We start from the raw sequence: 15,837 nt of genomic DNA on the forward strand, positions 1-15,837 counted from the left end.
CTACGTGTCTTTTCAAGAGTGCACATGATGATCTCCGCGAGCTATATTTAGAGCGAGTGGAGGGACATTCAAAGTACTCACGGACGTCGGGTCGATGTATATTTATTATATTATTAAACGTCAGTTGAATCTTCTATAACATATAAATTAGAGTCGTGCAAAAATGTGTCGTGAATTTCAATATCAATTTCAGTGGCATTTGTACGACAGGCCATCCTTGCAGCAGTATTCTCGGCCCGCAGAAAGATTCGTGTTCGTCCATTCGTCCTTGCAATTCTTGATGAAGAGATAAGCCTATGGGGAGATATTACATGTATCAAAATTTTACTTCTCTAATGGTGAATCGATGAATCGTTTATGCGATAATTTTGCAAGTAGAAGCAAAATGGCGAATAAGATAAACGCTTACTCTTTCTTTATGACAGTCACGGTCGATGGAAGCGCAAAGAATCGCAGCACTGTTCGGCAGGTGTTTCACTATCTGCAAGATGCAAATTTAATTCTTCATTATCGGCAGATATTTGCGTGTACGTATTGGCTTGTTCAAAAAATCACTGCGTTTTTTCCGGTGATTTTCAAGACCGTTTATTTTATATAAAGGATGGACATTAATCAATGATATATTGGCCTTTTTGTTCGATGACCTTCTGCCATCTTTCGGTAAGCTTCATGATCCCATTCTCGAAAAATTTTCTATTTATATTAGCGAAAAACTGAACCAAATGCCTTTCGATAGCGTCATTTGAGGCGAACGTCTTTCCATTTAAAAAGTTTTACAAGTACAGAAACAAATGGTCGTTTGATGGTGCAAGGGCTGGCGAATATGGTGGATGAGACAACATATCCCAACCAAGCTCCAACAATTTTTCGTAAGTCATCAAACTTATGTGTGATCAAGCGTTGTCATGATGGAAGATCACCCTTTTGCGATGTATCAATTCTGGCCACTTTTCTGCTATTGCTTCGTTCAATTTGTCGAGCTATTGACAGTACACGTCCGAATTGATCGTAACATTCCTTTGTAAGAGCTCGAAAGACACCACACCTTTCCAAACCTACGGATCGAGAGCATCACTTTTCTCTGGTGGATGCCTGCTTTTGATGTGCTTTGGGCCGGCTCGTCGCGCTTACTCCATGATCGCTTTCGCTTCACATTGTTGTAAACAATTCATTTTTCATCGCCAGTAATCATATGGTTCATAAATGGGTCGGATTGTTTACGTTTCAGAAGTTGATCGTAGATGTCTGCGTTTTATGAGGTGAACTTCTTTCAGTTTATGCGGGATCCAGACATCGAGCTTATTGACGTAATCAAGTTGTTTCAAATGAAGATAAACACTTTCAGTTGATATTTTCAGTGCCTCAGCGAGGTCACGAATGGTAGAACGTCGATTAGCTTCTACTAATGCCTTTGTTTTATCATCATCATCAACCTCCGATAGCCGGCCTGAGCGAGGTGCATCTTTCACTTTGCTGTTGTCACCAGAACGGAAACGAGCAAACCAATATTGACATTGGCATTCTTCTAGGGCTTTGTAAACTAGGGCTGCGTAAACTTTACGCAACTTTTCACAAGCCTGCACAGCGTTCTTTCCTTTTTGGAAGTAAAAAAGTAAAACTTGGCGAAAATGCTCGTGCTGACTTTCCATTTCCAAGACGTTATAGGAAGAATAATTGTTGATCGATCCGCGCATTTTTATCCTTGATGGAAGCTATAAGTGTCAGCTGTCAAACGTGCACGGGCTCATGAATTTCTAAATGCGTTCAATACGTTAAATATACAACTAAAGCAATTTATTGGAAATAAACGCAATGATTTCTTGAACAACCAAATATACGCAGAAAATTGAGAAAAAGAACCGCGCGATGTATAAAATAGAATTTATTACAGACGCCAAACAAAAGTGACAATCTCAACTTGGACTTTTGAAAACTTACAGCATCGAGACACTTATTAGTGCAGAGCTTGTTCCCCATAGCATTGCACGGAAGTGAATCAGGATGCTCATGGAGAAGTGCGGGATTGCCCTTAGGCTGCTCTTTGCTGCCTTTTTTGAACTGTCCACTTAAGAATACAGCACAAACACAGCCGATCGGTTCGCTTGAGTTCGTTGGTGACTTAACTGTATTTGGAAGAGTATTGTTTCCTTCTGCGTAGGAATGTGATATGCATAGGGCTGCCATCACTAACGTCAGATACATTTTGGCCTGAAAATTAAAGCACCGTTTAATCCGGATCATATTAACTATTTCTTCGTGATTGATTCATTAATGTATATTACTTGTCACGGTAAGAGATATCAAGTTGTCTCGACTTGACAAATATCTATTCGCAATTACGCGTAAATGATGAACTTATACTCACTGCGTGATTCTCGCGAATGCAATAAGACTGATCCTTTAAATTTCATTCGAGACATATCGCACTCTGTCGCAATGTTACCATGAATATGGGTCACATCTGAAGTGCTTGTTAAGCAAAACTTTACACGTTCGAATTCCGTGCTGTAAGGGCGTTCCACTTTTGCTGTTTTGATTTATATATGTTTTATGTTTGAGATATGTAAACAGATAATTTTGTCGAATTTAAAATTTTACTTATATTTAGGTAACAATTACTTTTGCAACAATAAACAGAAATAGCTTTTCAGATACATAGTTTCTATCGTAAAGTATGCAAACATTCGTCCTTCATGTCAAGATGTTAATAATAAAAAAGTTTATATTAAATCATATGTGTGTACTACAAGATAGAATTTTTTATTAAAATCCTTACAACTCTGACCAGAAATTTATAACATTTTCCTTATAAGTTTTGCTTCTCCTTCCAATACAACCTTTTCTCCATTAGCGATACACATGTAGGTACATAGAATAATTTTTCTTACAGACACAATCTTTACTATAACTTCTACAGATTCACCAGCATAACACGGTTTAGGAAACGTAAGATTTTGCTCGATAACTATAGTACCGGCACCAGGTAACTTTGTACCTATTATTCCCGACACTAGGCCATTGAGAAAAGCACCGTGCACAATGTTTCTTGCTGATTCGACATGTATTGGATTATAATCACCTGTCAATTCAGCAAACTTGAGTATGTCATCATTTGTTATCACTTTGAAAACTGACACTTGGTCTCCTTCTCTTAGATTATTTATAGTTGTATTGGCAAATAACCTTGCTTTGAACATTCTTGCAGGATGATATTTGAGGGTTCCAGTAAAAAGTTTAATCAGCTTCATGATTTTTTTTGTAAAAATTAAATAGTAAAAATTATATAGTAATTCTTATTCAAGTAAATGTATATATATCTAGAGTAGTATAAATATATACAAGTTGTCTTGAATATTTAATCACTTTTTATGAGTAAGTTGATTGTTCTTCTCCTCTCACTTTTTCTACTTCACTAGGTTCACAATAGTCAGTCAGAAATATAGATGCTAGATTTTTAATACGAATATTCAGACTGCACGAATGTTTCAACATATGTTTGATAATTTCAGTTGATGTTATCTCATTTTTTGACTCAGATGTAATCAAAAACATCAAGGTAGAAATTGCAGAGAGTGCAACATCCTCATCTTGGGAAGAGAGCAGTGAGGATACCAACTCAACACCTCGATTACGTAGAATATATATCCTGTTTATAGCATCTGAAAAAGAAAAAAGTATAGATGAGAAATATATTGTGTACGCGTGACGACCTTCCTTGGTTTTATAATAATACACTTACCCAAACATAAGTTACAAATACCACCAATGGCGAAACGTACTAGTCTTGGATTGTTCTCAGACAGAGCACAAAGAAACAAATCAATTATGGATAATTGTCTTATGTATCCGTAATTTATAGGATCGTAAGCAAAGTTTGCTAGATTTGCCAGCACTTGTTCCTTTGCATCTTTTGGAACACAAAACGACGTAATTCGTTATCAATACTATATCAAAATGGAATACATATATATATATATATATATGTATATATATAACACTCTCTTACCTCTAGATTTAGTTATTTGATATTCGGTAGCTAAGAGTTTTAAAAAATCGTAACGTCCAACACCATTCTTCCCGGTGCGTTTTATCAATTGTGCTTTACTCGAGAACATTGAAGTCACAATTATACCTCTCGTGATTCTCCTACATGGGACATTTAACCTAACAACCTAACTTAATAACGCCTAATTGCCGGTCTTCCTGGCACCATCTAACAGTGATGTGACAAATCCAAATAACGTGAGATTTGAGTCTCCGCTGAATCTTGGATAAATAGGGCCAAAACACAGACTTCTGCATAACGCATAATACATAACGCATAAGAGAATCAACCAATCAGAGTTCTTTATTTCTATCCTGAGGAGGGAAATGAAGAAAACTAATTGGTTTATTCTCTTAGGCCCAGTTCCACAACTTGCTTTAAGCTCCGTTTAAAGCCCGTATCAGACTATGGATTGGGATTGAGATTAGATTGAAATTTGACCAATTGAAAAAGAGAAAATAATCTCAAGTATAGTAAACTTACTCCTGATTGGTTAAATTTCAATCCAATACTCAATCCCAATCTGTAGTCTGATATGGGCTTTAAGCAAGTTGTGGAATTGGACCTTATGTGTTATGTATTATGCGTTATGCAAAAGCCTGGTGGTGGTACCACGTAATTTTATAGCATAGAAAGGCGTAAGCAAGGAAAAGAAAATAGATAAGCCAGGAAAGTTGATGCTTATAATAATTCGTACTACCTAATAGCTTTTCTATGACAGATCGGGAATCTTTGGTTATAGAGGATTGTGTTAAGCCAGCGGCACACGGTGCTTGTTTTCGTGCTGAATTGCTTGCTAGATGAAAATATTGCATTCTGATTGGTGCATTTCCATCCATCTTCGAAAATATACCAATCAGAACGCAGTATTTTCATCCAGCAAGCAATCCAGCACGAAAACAAGCACCGTGTGCCGCTGGCTTTATACTGGCTGCGTTCCGTTTCACGCATCGAGCGCATTAACTGCATTCAGAACCGTTCCGTTTCAGCTAATTCGTGCATTGGTGGCGTATAGAATTCCCTAGAACCCCCCCACCTCTATCGCATTAAGCGCGCATCAGCTACTACAGTTCGGACTAGAAGCAGTTGATGCGGGCATGCGCAGATTAGTATTTATAATCTTTTATATAATTTATATACTGTACCTATTTAAATACTGACAACGTGACGTGACGACTGATATATTTAACGTACCGATATTTTTTTATTTTAAACATACAGATAATCAGAGATACGTACAATGGACAAAGTCGACAAAGTTGAATTCCCCGTATTAAGCCCAGTTCCACAACTTGCTTTAAACTCCCTTTAAAGCAAGTTGTGGAACTGGGCCTTAGTGGATAACGAAATGATCACCATGTTTCTCGAAAAAGAGATCGCGTTAAGAGCATCGAAAGGTAAAATTGAAATTTTTAAGTTTTAGAAACAATTCAAATGTATTTTTAAATTAATGCATGTGTGTGAATATTTTTCTACAGGTCAAGATTTCTTGATAAAATATAGACTCATTACTACTACTGTTACTAATGCTGCTAATTCTGTTGTCATCATTCACTAATGAAAATAAGGCTATTGTTGTCAATGTTTCGATGTCCATTGTGATCATAGTAGCATCCATTTTTCCTTTCACATCAAACGCATCAAGAATCGTTTCGTTTCCAAAAGCGCATAGACGCATTAACGAAAACGGAACGATATCAATGCGCGCAACGCATTGGTTGCGATCGATGCGCTCGATGCGTGAAACGGAACGCAGCCACTATCTTTAATGGTTGCGTTCAGAAAACACAGCGCTCACTGAGCGCTTAGTAACTATTGGCCCTTACTGTTAGATCCTTACATTCAGACCAATAACGTTGACGAATTACTCAACCGTTGTGTAACCGTTGTGTTTTCTGAACGCAGCCATTGGCTGCATTCAGCAGACTCAACAGTTGGACAACATTACTAGATTTTCCACTGAATCTCGCTCCTGATTGGTAAATATTTTTGGATCTATGAAGAATCTAAAATAATGCTCCAATCACAGATAATAATCATTAAGCGCTCACTGATCACTTTATTCTACTGAACGTGGCCATTGGCCGCATTCAGCAGACTCAACAGTTGGACAACATTACTAGATTTACCACTGAATCTCGCTCCTGATTGGTAAATATTTCTGAGTCTATGAAGAATCTAAAGGAATGCTCCAATCACAGACAATAATCACTAAACGCTCGGTGATCACTTTGTTCTACTGAACGCGGCCATTGTTTTAGCTAAAAACGTTCGGCAACGAATAAAATAGTATAGTGATTTTTATGAAATTAAATTATTATTTGGCTGTTTTGATATTTTTTTCCATTATGGATTAAATGAATGTGTACTGACAGCTAATATAACCTGATTAGTAATATACATAAGATTTTTTGTCATCTTTATCCTGTAAGTATACATTTTATTTATATATCTTATTATTAATAAGAATATTAATAATTATAATAAACTAATTTATTATTTTATTTCTAATAACCTCTCTTTCTCAGTTAGTGAATATTAAACAATCTTCAACTAAAAAGGATTTATTAGAAAAGAAATTAATATTTGTAAAAAGAGAGAGACAAAGAGATAGACTAATGGATGCAATAATGAGAATTTTAATGGGAGAAGAAATAGAAGAAGAAGAAAAAGAAAATTTATGATTAGAACGCATATTTTTAAGAGATTAAAGCAATCCATTTGATTAGCATAAATCTCCTGAGGATATCCAGAGACATCCCAGGGCCGTCCTAAGGATATAGGACGTCTCCAAGACACCCCTTGAATGTTTTCTGAACATATTTACTATCAGGGATGTACGGTGCAGTTAGGGTAAAATATTAAATAAAACCTTTATTTTCATAAATTAATAATGATACTTATAAATAATAACATATACTAATAAGATTTTAATATAATTTTCATATTTTATTTCATTATTGATTAAAAAATAAGAATTGATTAAAAATAAGAAATGGAACAAATACAAGGTGGTTCAAATATGAATTTAATTTAATTAGTAATTAATTAAGTAATTTTGTGTGTGTATGTGATAAGATATATATATTCAATATAATATAAAATAATATTTACCCATAATTTCTTTTAAATTCATATGAATTTTCACTCACTTTACCACTCATTAATAACATTAGCAAGAACATAGACCCCCTAAAACTAGAGAACGTACACACGTCATTATACAAACTGCCTCGTAAAGGTTAGGAAATAGATATAGAAAGAGCTGTGAAGGTCTTTTTATTTCCAGCACTTCGGATGACAACCGAAACAGCCCGATGATGCACGATTCTACTTACATAGTTACTTTCTTTATATAGACAGGAAATTTCTTTCTATTTCTTCGTCTATCAGTTTACGTAGTTCCATGGTTGTGTTCTTGCTCATAACCTGTTACGTATTCTCATTGGCTGCATTCAGCAGACTCAACAGTTGGACAACAATACTAGATTTTCCACTGAATCTCGTTCCTGATTGGTCAATACTTCTGGGTTTATGAAGAATCTAACAGAATGCTCCAATCACAGACAATAATCACTAAGCGCTCTTTGATCACTTTGTTCTACTGAAGGCGGCCAATGGCTGCGTTCAGAAAACACAACGGTTACACAACGGTTGAGTAATTCGTCAATGGCCGCGTTCAGTAGAACAAAGTGATCAGAGAGCGCTTAGTGATTATTATCTGTGATTGGAGCATTCTGTTAGATTCTTCATTGACCCAGAAGTATTTACCAATCAGGGGCGAGATTCAGTGGAAAATCTAGTAATGTTGTCCAACTGTTGAGTCTGCTAAATGCAGCCAACGTTATTGGTCTGAATGTAAGGATCTAACAGTAAGGACCAATAGTTACTAATCGCCCAGTGAGCGTTTTGTTTTCCGAACGCAACCAATGGGTGCATTCAGTACTACAACCGCTCATTGAGCGCTAAGTGAGCTCTTGCATCTGATTGGTGTATATTTTTAAATGTAAAGGAATATATCAATCAAATGTAAAGCCAGCAGCACACGATGCTTGTTTTCGTGCTGGATTGCTTGCTAGATGAAAATACTGTGTTCTGATTGGTACGTTTCCGAAGATGAATGGAAATACACTAATCAGAACGCAGTATTTTCATCCAGCAAGCAATCCAGCACGAAAACAAGCACCGTATGCCGCTGGCTTAAAAGCTCATTGAGCTCTCAGTGAGCGGTTGTAGTACTGAATGCATCCAATGGGTGCGTTCAGCGGAGAAAACCGCTCAGTGAGCGATTAGTGACTATTGGTCCTTACTGTTAGATCCTTACATTCAGACCAATAACGTTAACGAATTACTCAATAGTTACGCAACTGTTGAGTGTCGTGAACGCACCCATTTTGTTTTCGACGTTTTTGCTATGAAATTACTTTCTTTAACGAGCGGCCGAATACGTAATACAACTCAACGATGAGCCAGACGTACTTTCATTCAATTAATAATTCAAACTTTGATAAGCTATAATTTTGGCAGAAATTATTAAATTAATAACATGGTTCGAGAGAGAGAGAGAGAGAGAGAGAGAGAGAGAGAGAGAGAGAGAGAGAGAGAGAGAGAGAAAGAGAGAGAGAGAGAAATATTTTAGTTTGGAGTCTCCAGTTCTAAGATATATCAAGGTCAATAAACTCATGTTGTTTTTCGATACAAAATACGTCAAGATAAAAGATAAAGAGTGATTGTTGAATTTCTCATTTTATCTTTTAGTCGAGTTTTTACAATGAAATTATAGTTAATTGTCAAAAATGTGATAAATATATATAGTAAGGAACTTTCTTTCTATCGATTTCTTAACAAACGTCATATGTTGATTCATTTGTTCTCCATAGGCGATTAAAACCGAAAGGTAAATGCCTTTTGCTTCAACGTTGAATAATTCAGTAATAAAAATCGTATTGCAATCTGTGGATACGTAAATTAAAAGGCAAGTGCGTACTTCTGAAAGATATTAACAATATTTATTTGTAATCTTTCGTTTGTGTGATGTAATTCGATGTAAATTCATAAAGAAAAAAGAAGTTGCCACTCAACAGATTTCACTTTTCGCATGACTGTAAAATATGAATATACCTTGCATTCATTATATGCTTCTCTCTCAAAGAAACATTTCTTCTGCATATATGACGTTAATAATAAATTGTATAAAAAAGATAGATAAGAACCTGTAAAGCTTCAAACTGACCGCGAATTCGACTGGTTCCTCGATTTGTGTTTTATGGCTCACCTGGTTTGGCGGACGATGGTCGTGGTCGTGCATTTTGACAGTTTCCACGCAGGGACTTGTACACTTATTTGTTCAACTTGATTCGTTCAACGCTGATTTGCATTCAAGGAGTCAGGAATATCGTAATATGCTTATTTCTAAAATTAGACAGCACGTTTGTAACAATATGCAATGCCACATGTGCTAAATGTCGCAAGCTCTGCGCGTACTTGCTCGTTGTTTTTCAATTCAATCATATCCCATTTGTTGTCGAGACACGTATGTCTTGTATGAGAATGATATATGGGGGATCGATTGAGCATGCGATGAGTACCCCCGAAGGACATCCCCGAAAATATAAATATATGACGATATATAATGTCGTAAGTCGGAACAGCGCTGAGTGTATTGCCGATACGATACACGAATATAAGACGAAATTAAAAAAATAAGTTAAGCTAAATCAATCATTTTCTTAAATTCTTCGTTTTCTTCTTTTTCATAAAATGAGTAAGAGGAAGATTTCATATGAACCGGCATATGATCGCCCAAATCAGGATATTTACGATTTTCTGATGGGTAAGTGGTTTTCCTGTGATTACTTGTGTGGAATGACTGATGTTTTAATTTCATTGTTAAGCAACTCCACACGTTCTACGAAATTAATATATAACAGAAGATGTTTATTTATAGAATTGGCATTCTACGAGCTTTATAATAATAAAATTTATAAATTTAACAACTACCGCAATGCTGCTGAAATGTTAAGTGCTTTGCCAGGAAGGATAAAAAATGCGTATGAGGCAATGAAATTACCTGGTATAGGAAAAAAAATTGCAGACCATATAAATGAGTTTCTTGAGACAGGAACACATAAAGAATTGCAACAAGTACTGTAATAATTCTTTTGCTTATCTTTTTAGTGGTATAGAAGATATTTTCCTAAATCTTTATATTTTTTGTAAAGGTCAAAAAAGATGACAAGCAAGATGCTATTATCTTGTTAATGAAAATACCTGGTATAGGTCCTGCAAAGGCAGAACAATTAATAAGCGCTGGTATTGAAACATTGGAAGACCTTAAGCAGCATGAAGACAAACTTAACAGACAACAAAGAATAGAATTAAAGTACAGAATTGATTTATCTATGTGAAAAACACTATCTGATGCAAGACATAAGTAAATTCAAATTTCTAGGTACTTTGATGATTTTGAGAAGAAAATAACTAGAGATGAGATCATGAGAATAGAAAATTTATTTAAAGATGCTATCGAGGAGTTAGACAACAAGTATCTTGTAACCTTTTGTGGAAGCTATAGGCGTGGCTTGGAGGATAATGAACCTATCATTGCTGTTGTAACACATCCTGATTACAAGTCAAATATTAAAAAGAAGGACACAGAAATAACCATGAAAGCAATTCTTGAATGTCTTGAAGATAAAAATCTAATCAGAGAAACAATATCCCTTGGAGCTATCACATTTATGGTAATACAATTAGAAGTAAATTAGAAAACTTTTAGATGTTTGTGTATTTATCTTATAGGGTGCATGTCGATTACCTAGACGTAAGAAAGGACCTTTCAGAAGGCTGAATATACAACTTGTATTTTATGATCATTATTATTGTGCTGCACTTTATTATACGGGAAGTGAAATATTTAATAAGGTTATTAGAGCACATGCATTGGAAAAGAAATATATCCTCAATAAACATACATTGAAATCTGTAACTACAGGTAGGATTTGTATAAGATATATCGAAACAGTATTTTAAAGCTTAGTAATTTGTAAGACCAATTAATACAATAGAACATTCTTATATATTATAGGTAAAATCGAGGAAATCACAAGCGAAAAGAGTATTTTTGACATTTTGGGTTTGTCATATGAGTTTCCACAATGGAGAAATGCATAAATGACGTAATATTTTTTTGCTGTAATGGTACTTGTTCAATTGAAGATGTACCATGTATTTATATCATAATTTAAGATTTAACGGAGAATATTCAAAAGGATATATTTGGATTTTATATTAATTTTTGAAGTATTTATTCAGATATTAATATATTGATATTGTTAGTATAAAAATGAAAGAGATCAAAAGAGAAGAAATGAGAGAGGTGGTTGAATTTTATAAAAGACATTGATTATTTAGAAAGTTAGTATACATTATGATGTCTAAAATGAAGTCAAACTTGTATAATTTTACAAAATTCGTCAAGAAACATTTATACACGTTATGTTTTGTAGAACTTCTCACTCAATATCATTTCTCTCACTGCAAACTGTTCAGAAATAGTTGCTTCCATGATCAATATTTTTCTTCCAGCTTCATAAAGCATACAATTACGCGCAGTATTACAATATGTAACGATTCCCTTAAATTCCACGCAGGAATATGTTAATGCAACGATACCTGTCGCTATATATATGTAACACTGCTACCTCGAAAAAATTATTTTAAATAGATATAATAACGTCCTTCAAGTAAAGCCAATATGCAATGATACACCATAAAGTTGTAGTCCATAGGTTCATAGCAAGTAATGACCAATGTGTAGCATAAGTCAATTTCCAAGCCCATGGGAATAAGCCCATGGTAATGGTATGACCAATATAAAGGGTGATTGGATTCAGACCTATGAAACAAAGACAAACTAGTCACTATATAACATATAATATCTAATCATATTAACTGTAAGGTCTTATTTAAAAGGTAACTTAAATGTGATGTTGGATATTGACGTGATATTTGGTTGGATGTTGATGTGATATTTAGAGATAACTTAAATATGATGTTAATTAATAATTTACTAATTGTGTCTGTCTGGATGTAAAACTACATAAGTGTACATGTTATTGAAGGAAAAAAAAACAATATCAAAATACCAAAATGTCAAAACAGAAATATATAGCTACTAGAGATGTGCGAATAAAGAATTTTTATGTCGATTCGAATTCGAATCAAATCGAATTTCATTTTTTAAATTCGAATTCGAATCGAATCGAATAAAATCGAATCGAATCATTAAAAAATTTAACATGACTATTAAATATATAAATAATGATGGAAAATTTTAATATGAAAGGGAATATTGTAGTATCATTTTAAAGTAAAATATATATTTAAATATTTAAGTTATTAATTATAAGTTAAGTTAATTATAAGTTAAGAGTTCAGACATACAAGCCCAGATGGCCCGTTTTGTACCTGATGCACGCAAACGATAATGTATTTGATTCCTATTCGAATTATTCGGATTCGAATTATAGGGATTCAGATTCGAATCGAATCGAATTACATTAGATTCGATTCGAATTTGAATAGTTCGCACATCTCTAATAGCTACATTATTGGACAGTATTCTATAAATACGCATACATACGTAATATATATATACGTAATATATATATGTACACAAACCTGCATAAATGAACGGAGCTCCGCTCCAGTATTGTTTGTAATCGACGAAGAAATGCAAGATCGCATATAATAAAAATGCAAAACATGATACAGTCAAAACAAACGAAAGCGACATCATCCTCTTGTTGACCGGTATCACTCCAGACTCCTTGTCGAAATGACACAGTATTCCCGCGATGAGACCCTGTGAATATCAATATTAATATCAAAACCTTATTTATGGTTATTATTCGTACATAAATTACATTCCCTTCCTTTTTTTATTTCATGTATATATAGTTTTGTTTTTCGAATTAAGAGACTGCACAACAATCTTGTGCTAATTTTCTACTTTTTTTTTTTTTCTAACAGGTGTATCTATTTTTTTTAAGTTCCAAAAATATACACTACTAAGTAATCCAGGGACAAAAAATGGATTTCTCGCAAGATTGAAGCTCACCGTGACGCCCGACCACAGTAGCCAACGAACTATCCTTGCATTGCACTGGTAGTAAAGTAGCAAGATCTTACCAGCGTGTACTCCCATATACACGACAAGTATTACAGATATAGTATTCATTATTCCTGCAAATGTGTTACGTTAATAAAGCGAGTACAGCATTTTTTAGAATTCTGATTGTGACCGACAGAATAACAGAATTTGACTTGTTTGTCATACCTTCAGGGTCGTAAGGTAAAATAGTACCATAGACGGGATTGTGCGTCTTATTATACATGTGACTACCGAAAACAAGCCTGTCTATGTAACCGGCTGCACCTCCAGTACAATTCGCGTTCTTTCCAAATAAGTGATAACCGCCTGGTCCCAAGTATCCCTTCGGACAGTCCAGAACGGGCAAGAGAAAAGTGATGAGAGTGTGCGTTGTCGCGATTGCTACGATAATGCTCCATTGTGCCCAACTGTCCAGAATGTCTCGCAATACTGTGAATCGACCAAACTGCAACAAGTCGTCCTGAAGAATTAATAAATTAACGCAAATTGATCTTGCAAACAGACACGTGTGTATGCAACATATGCGGCAAATATCGTGTACGTACACGGTACAGCCGGAAATGTTATTCGGTCAAACCTGAGAGTGTGCCCTCATGAATATGGTCTCGATAGTGGCGCACACAAAGTACGAAACAGCCAGCAATTGAAGAATGCCCGGAAAGCGGAGGTCCTTTAATGACTTCGTGTGAATCGAATTCAACATCAGACCCAGGAGTATAAGGATAAACGCGCGCTGCAAGCAACGTAAGATAATCTTGCCGCGTGAATTCGACACGCGAAGTTCCGACCGTTTCGATATGGTAATTGACAATCCCATGATCCATGCAAACCTGAGCACGAAGCGACACGTAAAAGGGTACAGCACAATGTACGATATAATAATGGCGATAAAATACATATGACTATTTACCAAGGTAGTACCAAGTCCGCCACGGTTAGCCCATTCCAAACGCTGTGATTGAAGAATACATATTTACCGCCACCGTTGTTCACGAATATCATCAGTAATATGGAAATCCTGAAAACGATTTTTGTTGTATATGATACTTGGCATTAGATACATCATTGTATTATGAGTAATGACAAACAATACCCTCGAAACGTGTCAACTGAACGGATTCTGGTATTGACTCTGCTTGTCCTAATCACCGGGTTCGACGACTCTGCTTCTTGGAGTCTGTCCAAGTCCTGAAAAAACACGATGTAATTGATAAGTATCTTTAATATTTGTGTGATGCCATGATGTACATCTGTGTAAGAAGGAAAGCTTACATCATGTACGCTATCTGGTGATAATTTTCCTTTCACCACACGTACAATCACCTTGCACGTTGCGAATAAGACCCATAAAAGAGTAAATACCATAAAGGCTACAAATATCGCTGTAAAGAAAAACGATTGTTAGTCAATCAGTGAAACTCTACAGACTAAAATTGTATAGAAGTAAACAAAATTCTGACTCACGAAGGTAACTGTTTATCGGTTCACGAATTGTGTAAATATCCGAGCATAGATCTTCTTGGGAGATATTCCACCCATAACTTCCATGTTCTTTAAAATTGTATGTAGTGCTAGAAATATAAAAAATTGATAACTTGCAATCATATGTATTTCTATACTTTAATAATGAACATATTAAAATTTAATATCAAATTATAGATGATAACATGATTATATTATAGCATATTTTTATATCATTAAATTACTTACTGACAAAATTCATAGTTAGTTTTATAAAACACATGCAGAGGATATTTTGTAGGTATAACCAATGTAGTATTCTTGCTTGCTAGCAAAGTTGCTCTTGGCACTCCATTGCACTATTGCAAAGAAATTAGAATTTTTAAAAGTTAGTCTGATGAGATTATTTTCATATAAGATATTTCACCTGACAAATACGAACCAAATAGCATTCTGACAGGTAGGAATACAACATAACAGATATATTATATTTGTTCACAATGCTGAAACATGCTTCGTCTATTCCAAGTGACATATTGGTATCTAGACAAGGATTAGTTGCAACATGTTGATTTACAAGGGCCATGTTGTCGTGACTATGTTTTGTCAGAATCTTATTAAGATTTTGCAAAATCCTTTCAGTATAAACACCACTGAAATATAAATATACGTTTGCATATAAGTATGCATTTAAAATGCGTTGATACATTTGCCTTATCAATTCCCTTTTTTTCTCAAAGTACACTTTTCACGTTTCTTTCTAAGATTAGATTAAGATTCAACATGTACCCGTGTATTTCTTCTTCTTGTGTAGTTTCGTGCAGTTCTTTTCACGATACGTAAATTATATATAATTATAGAGATAAAAGGTATATCCCCCTATACTGAATACTTACCTTTCCCCCAACTTCAAGACGTACAAAAATAAGAAAAATAACGAATAAGTACGTATAATAACTTTGAGGAGAGATAATTTCTGTTGACTGATTTGCAGCTCGATTTACAGCGAATACAAAGCGCAGTAGAAAGCGTTTCGGTGATTTCTTATTTATTCATCCGCAATCGCATCGCAATAACTACATAGCACGATCTTCCTGCATACATATAGTCAAGCGGCACACTCACAATCGCACGGGTCACAGAAGGAAAGTACGTG

At 34.9% G+C, this 15,837-nt stretch overlaps 5 protein-coding genes across 11 annotated transcripts in view; 1 reads left to right on the top strand and 4 right to left on the bottom strand.

Moving 5' to 3' along the window:
* Positions 1 to 44: 44 nt before the first annotated feature.
* LOC105181478 (Follicle cell protein 3C) lies at positions 45 to 2,276 on the bottom strand. Its single transcript, XM_019840584.2, has 3 exons — positions 1,939 to 2,276; positions 410 to 481; positions 45 to 294 (listed from the first exon to the last, which is right to left on the bottom strand). Exons 1-3 carry the CDS (start codon positions 2,239 to 2,241, stop codon positions 190 to 192), a joined length of 480 nt encoding a protein of 159 aa, XP_019696143.1. The 5' UTR covers positions 2,242 to 2,276; the 3' UTR covers positions 45 to 189.
* A 258-nt stretch (positions 2,277 to 2,534) lies between these two features.
* Positions 2,535 to 3,274, bottom strand: LOC109503685 (hydroxyacyl-thioester dehydratase type 2, mitochondrial-like). The gene has a single exon (XM_019840587.2). The coding sequence runs from the start codon at positions 3,246 to 3,248 to the stop codon at positions 2,793 to 2,795; it is 456 nt and encodes a 151-aa protein (XP_019696146.1). The 5' UTR covers positions 3,249 to 3,274; the 3' UTR covers positions 2,535 to 2,792.
* Positions 3,167 to 4,298, bottom strand: LOC105181485 (armadillo repeat-containing protein 7). 2 transcript variants are annotated; one of them, XM_025307376.1, is made up of 4 exons: positions 4,007 to 4,298; positions 3,740 to 3,907; positions 3,364 to 3,659; positions 3,167 to 3,242 (listed from the first exon to the last, which is right to left on the bottom strand). In XM_025307376.1, the coding sequence occupies exons 1-3, from the start codon at positions 4,113 to 4,115 to the stop codon at positions 3,367 to 3,369; spliced, it is 570 nt and encodes a 189-aa protein (XP_025163161.1). In that variant the 5' UTR covers positions 4,116 to 4,298; the 3' UTR covers positions 3,167 to 3,242; positions 3,364 to 3,366. The 2 variants fall into 2 exon arrangements, with proteins under 2 accessions (XP_025163161.1, XP_019696142.1); XM_019840583.2 differs by lacking the exon at positions 3,167 to 3,242 and having other exon boundaries at positions 3,348 to 3,659.
* A 4,105-nt stretch (positions 4,299 to 8,403) lies between these two features.
* Positions 8,404 to 11,354, top strand: LOC105181480 (DNA polymerase beta). 4 transcript variants are annotated; one of them, XM_011138266.3, is made up of 8 exons: positions 8,662 to 8,715; positions 8,926 to 9,024; positions 9,247 to 9,878; positions 9,993 to 10,189; positions 10,267 to 10,427; positions 10,497 to 10,788; positions 10,847 to 11,039; positions 11,133 to 11,354. In XM_011138266.3, exons 3-8 carry the CDS (start codon positions 9,806 to 9,808, stop codon positions 11,216 to 11,218), a joined length of 1,002 nt encoding a protein of 333 aa, XP_011136568.1. In that variant the 5' UTR covers positions 8,662 to 8,715; positions 8,926 to 9,024; positions 9,247 to 9,805; the 3' UTR covers positions 11,219 to 11,354. The 4 variants fall into 4 exon arrangements, with proteins under 4 accessions (XP_025163179.1, XP_011136568.1, XP_019696155.1 ...); XM_019840596.2 differs by having other exon boundaries at positions 9,362 to 9,878; XM_025307387.1 differs by lacking the exon at positions 8,662 to 8,715 and adding an exon at positions 8,777 to 8,859.
* Positions 11,355 to 11,427: 73 nt separating this feature from the next.
* The window catches only part of LOC105181483 (heparan-alpha-glucosaminide N-acetyltransferase), a 4,644-nt gene continuing 234 nt past the window's right edge, over positions 11,428 to 15,837 (bottom strand). The window contains exons 1-12 of one of the 3 annotated variants that reach the window (XM_011138270.3): positions 15,578 to 15,837; positions 15,124 to 15,334; positions 14,931 to 15,040; positions 14,685 to 14,791; positions 14,493 to 14,602; positions 14,314 to 14,408; positions 14,131 to 14,238; positions 13,798 to 14,050; positions 13,386 to 13,680; positions 13,167 to 13,291; positions 12,728 to 12,911; positions 11,428 to 11,942 (exon numbers count right to left, since the gene is read on the bottom strand). The exon at positions 15,578 to 15,837 is cut by the window's right edge and continues 234 nt beyond it. In XM_011138270.3, coding sequence (XP_011136572.1) covers positions 11,764 to 11,942; positions 12,728 to 12,911; positions 13,167 to 13,291; positions 13,386 to 13,680; positions 13,798 to 14,050; positions 14,131 to 14,238; positions 14,314 to 14,408; positions 14,493 to 14,602; positions 14,685 to 14,791; positions 14,931 to 15,040; positions 15,124 to 15,267 — 1,710 coding nt within the window. In that variant the 5' untranslated portion in view covers positions 15,268 to 15,334; positions 15,578 to 15,837 and the 3' untranslated portion in view covers positions 11,428 to 11,763. The remainder of the gene's footprint in view (positions 11,943 to 12,727; positions 12,912 to 13,166; positions 13,292 to 13,385; positions 13,681 to 13,797; positions 14,051 to 14,130; positions 14,239 to 14,313; positions 14,409 to 14,492; positions 14,603 to 14,684; positions 14,792 to 14,930; positions 15,041 to 15,123; positions 15,335 to 15,577) is intronic. The other 2 variants (XM_025307418.1, XM_011138269.3) reach the window with 2 other exon arrangements.

The sequence above is a fragment of the Harpegnathos saltator genome, unplaced genomic scaffold (assembly GCF_003227715.2).
Source record: "Harpegnathos saltator strain DR-91 unplaced genomic scaffold, Hsal_v8.6 scaffold127, whole genome shotgun sequence".
Classification (NCBI taxonomy): domain Eukaryota; kingdom Metazoa; phylum Arthropoda; class Insecta; order Hymenoptera; family Formicidae; genus Harpegnathos; species Harpegnathos saltator.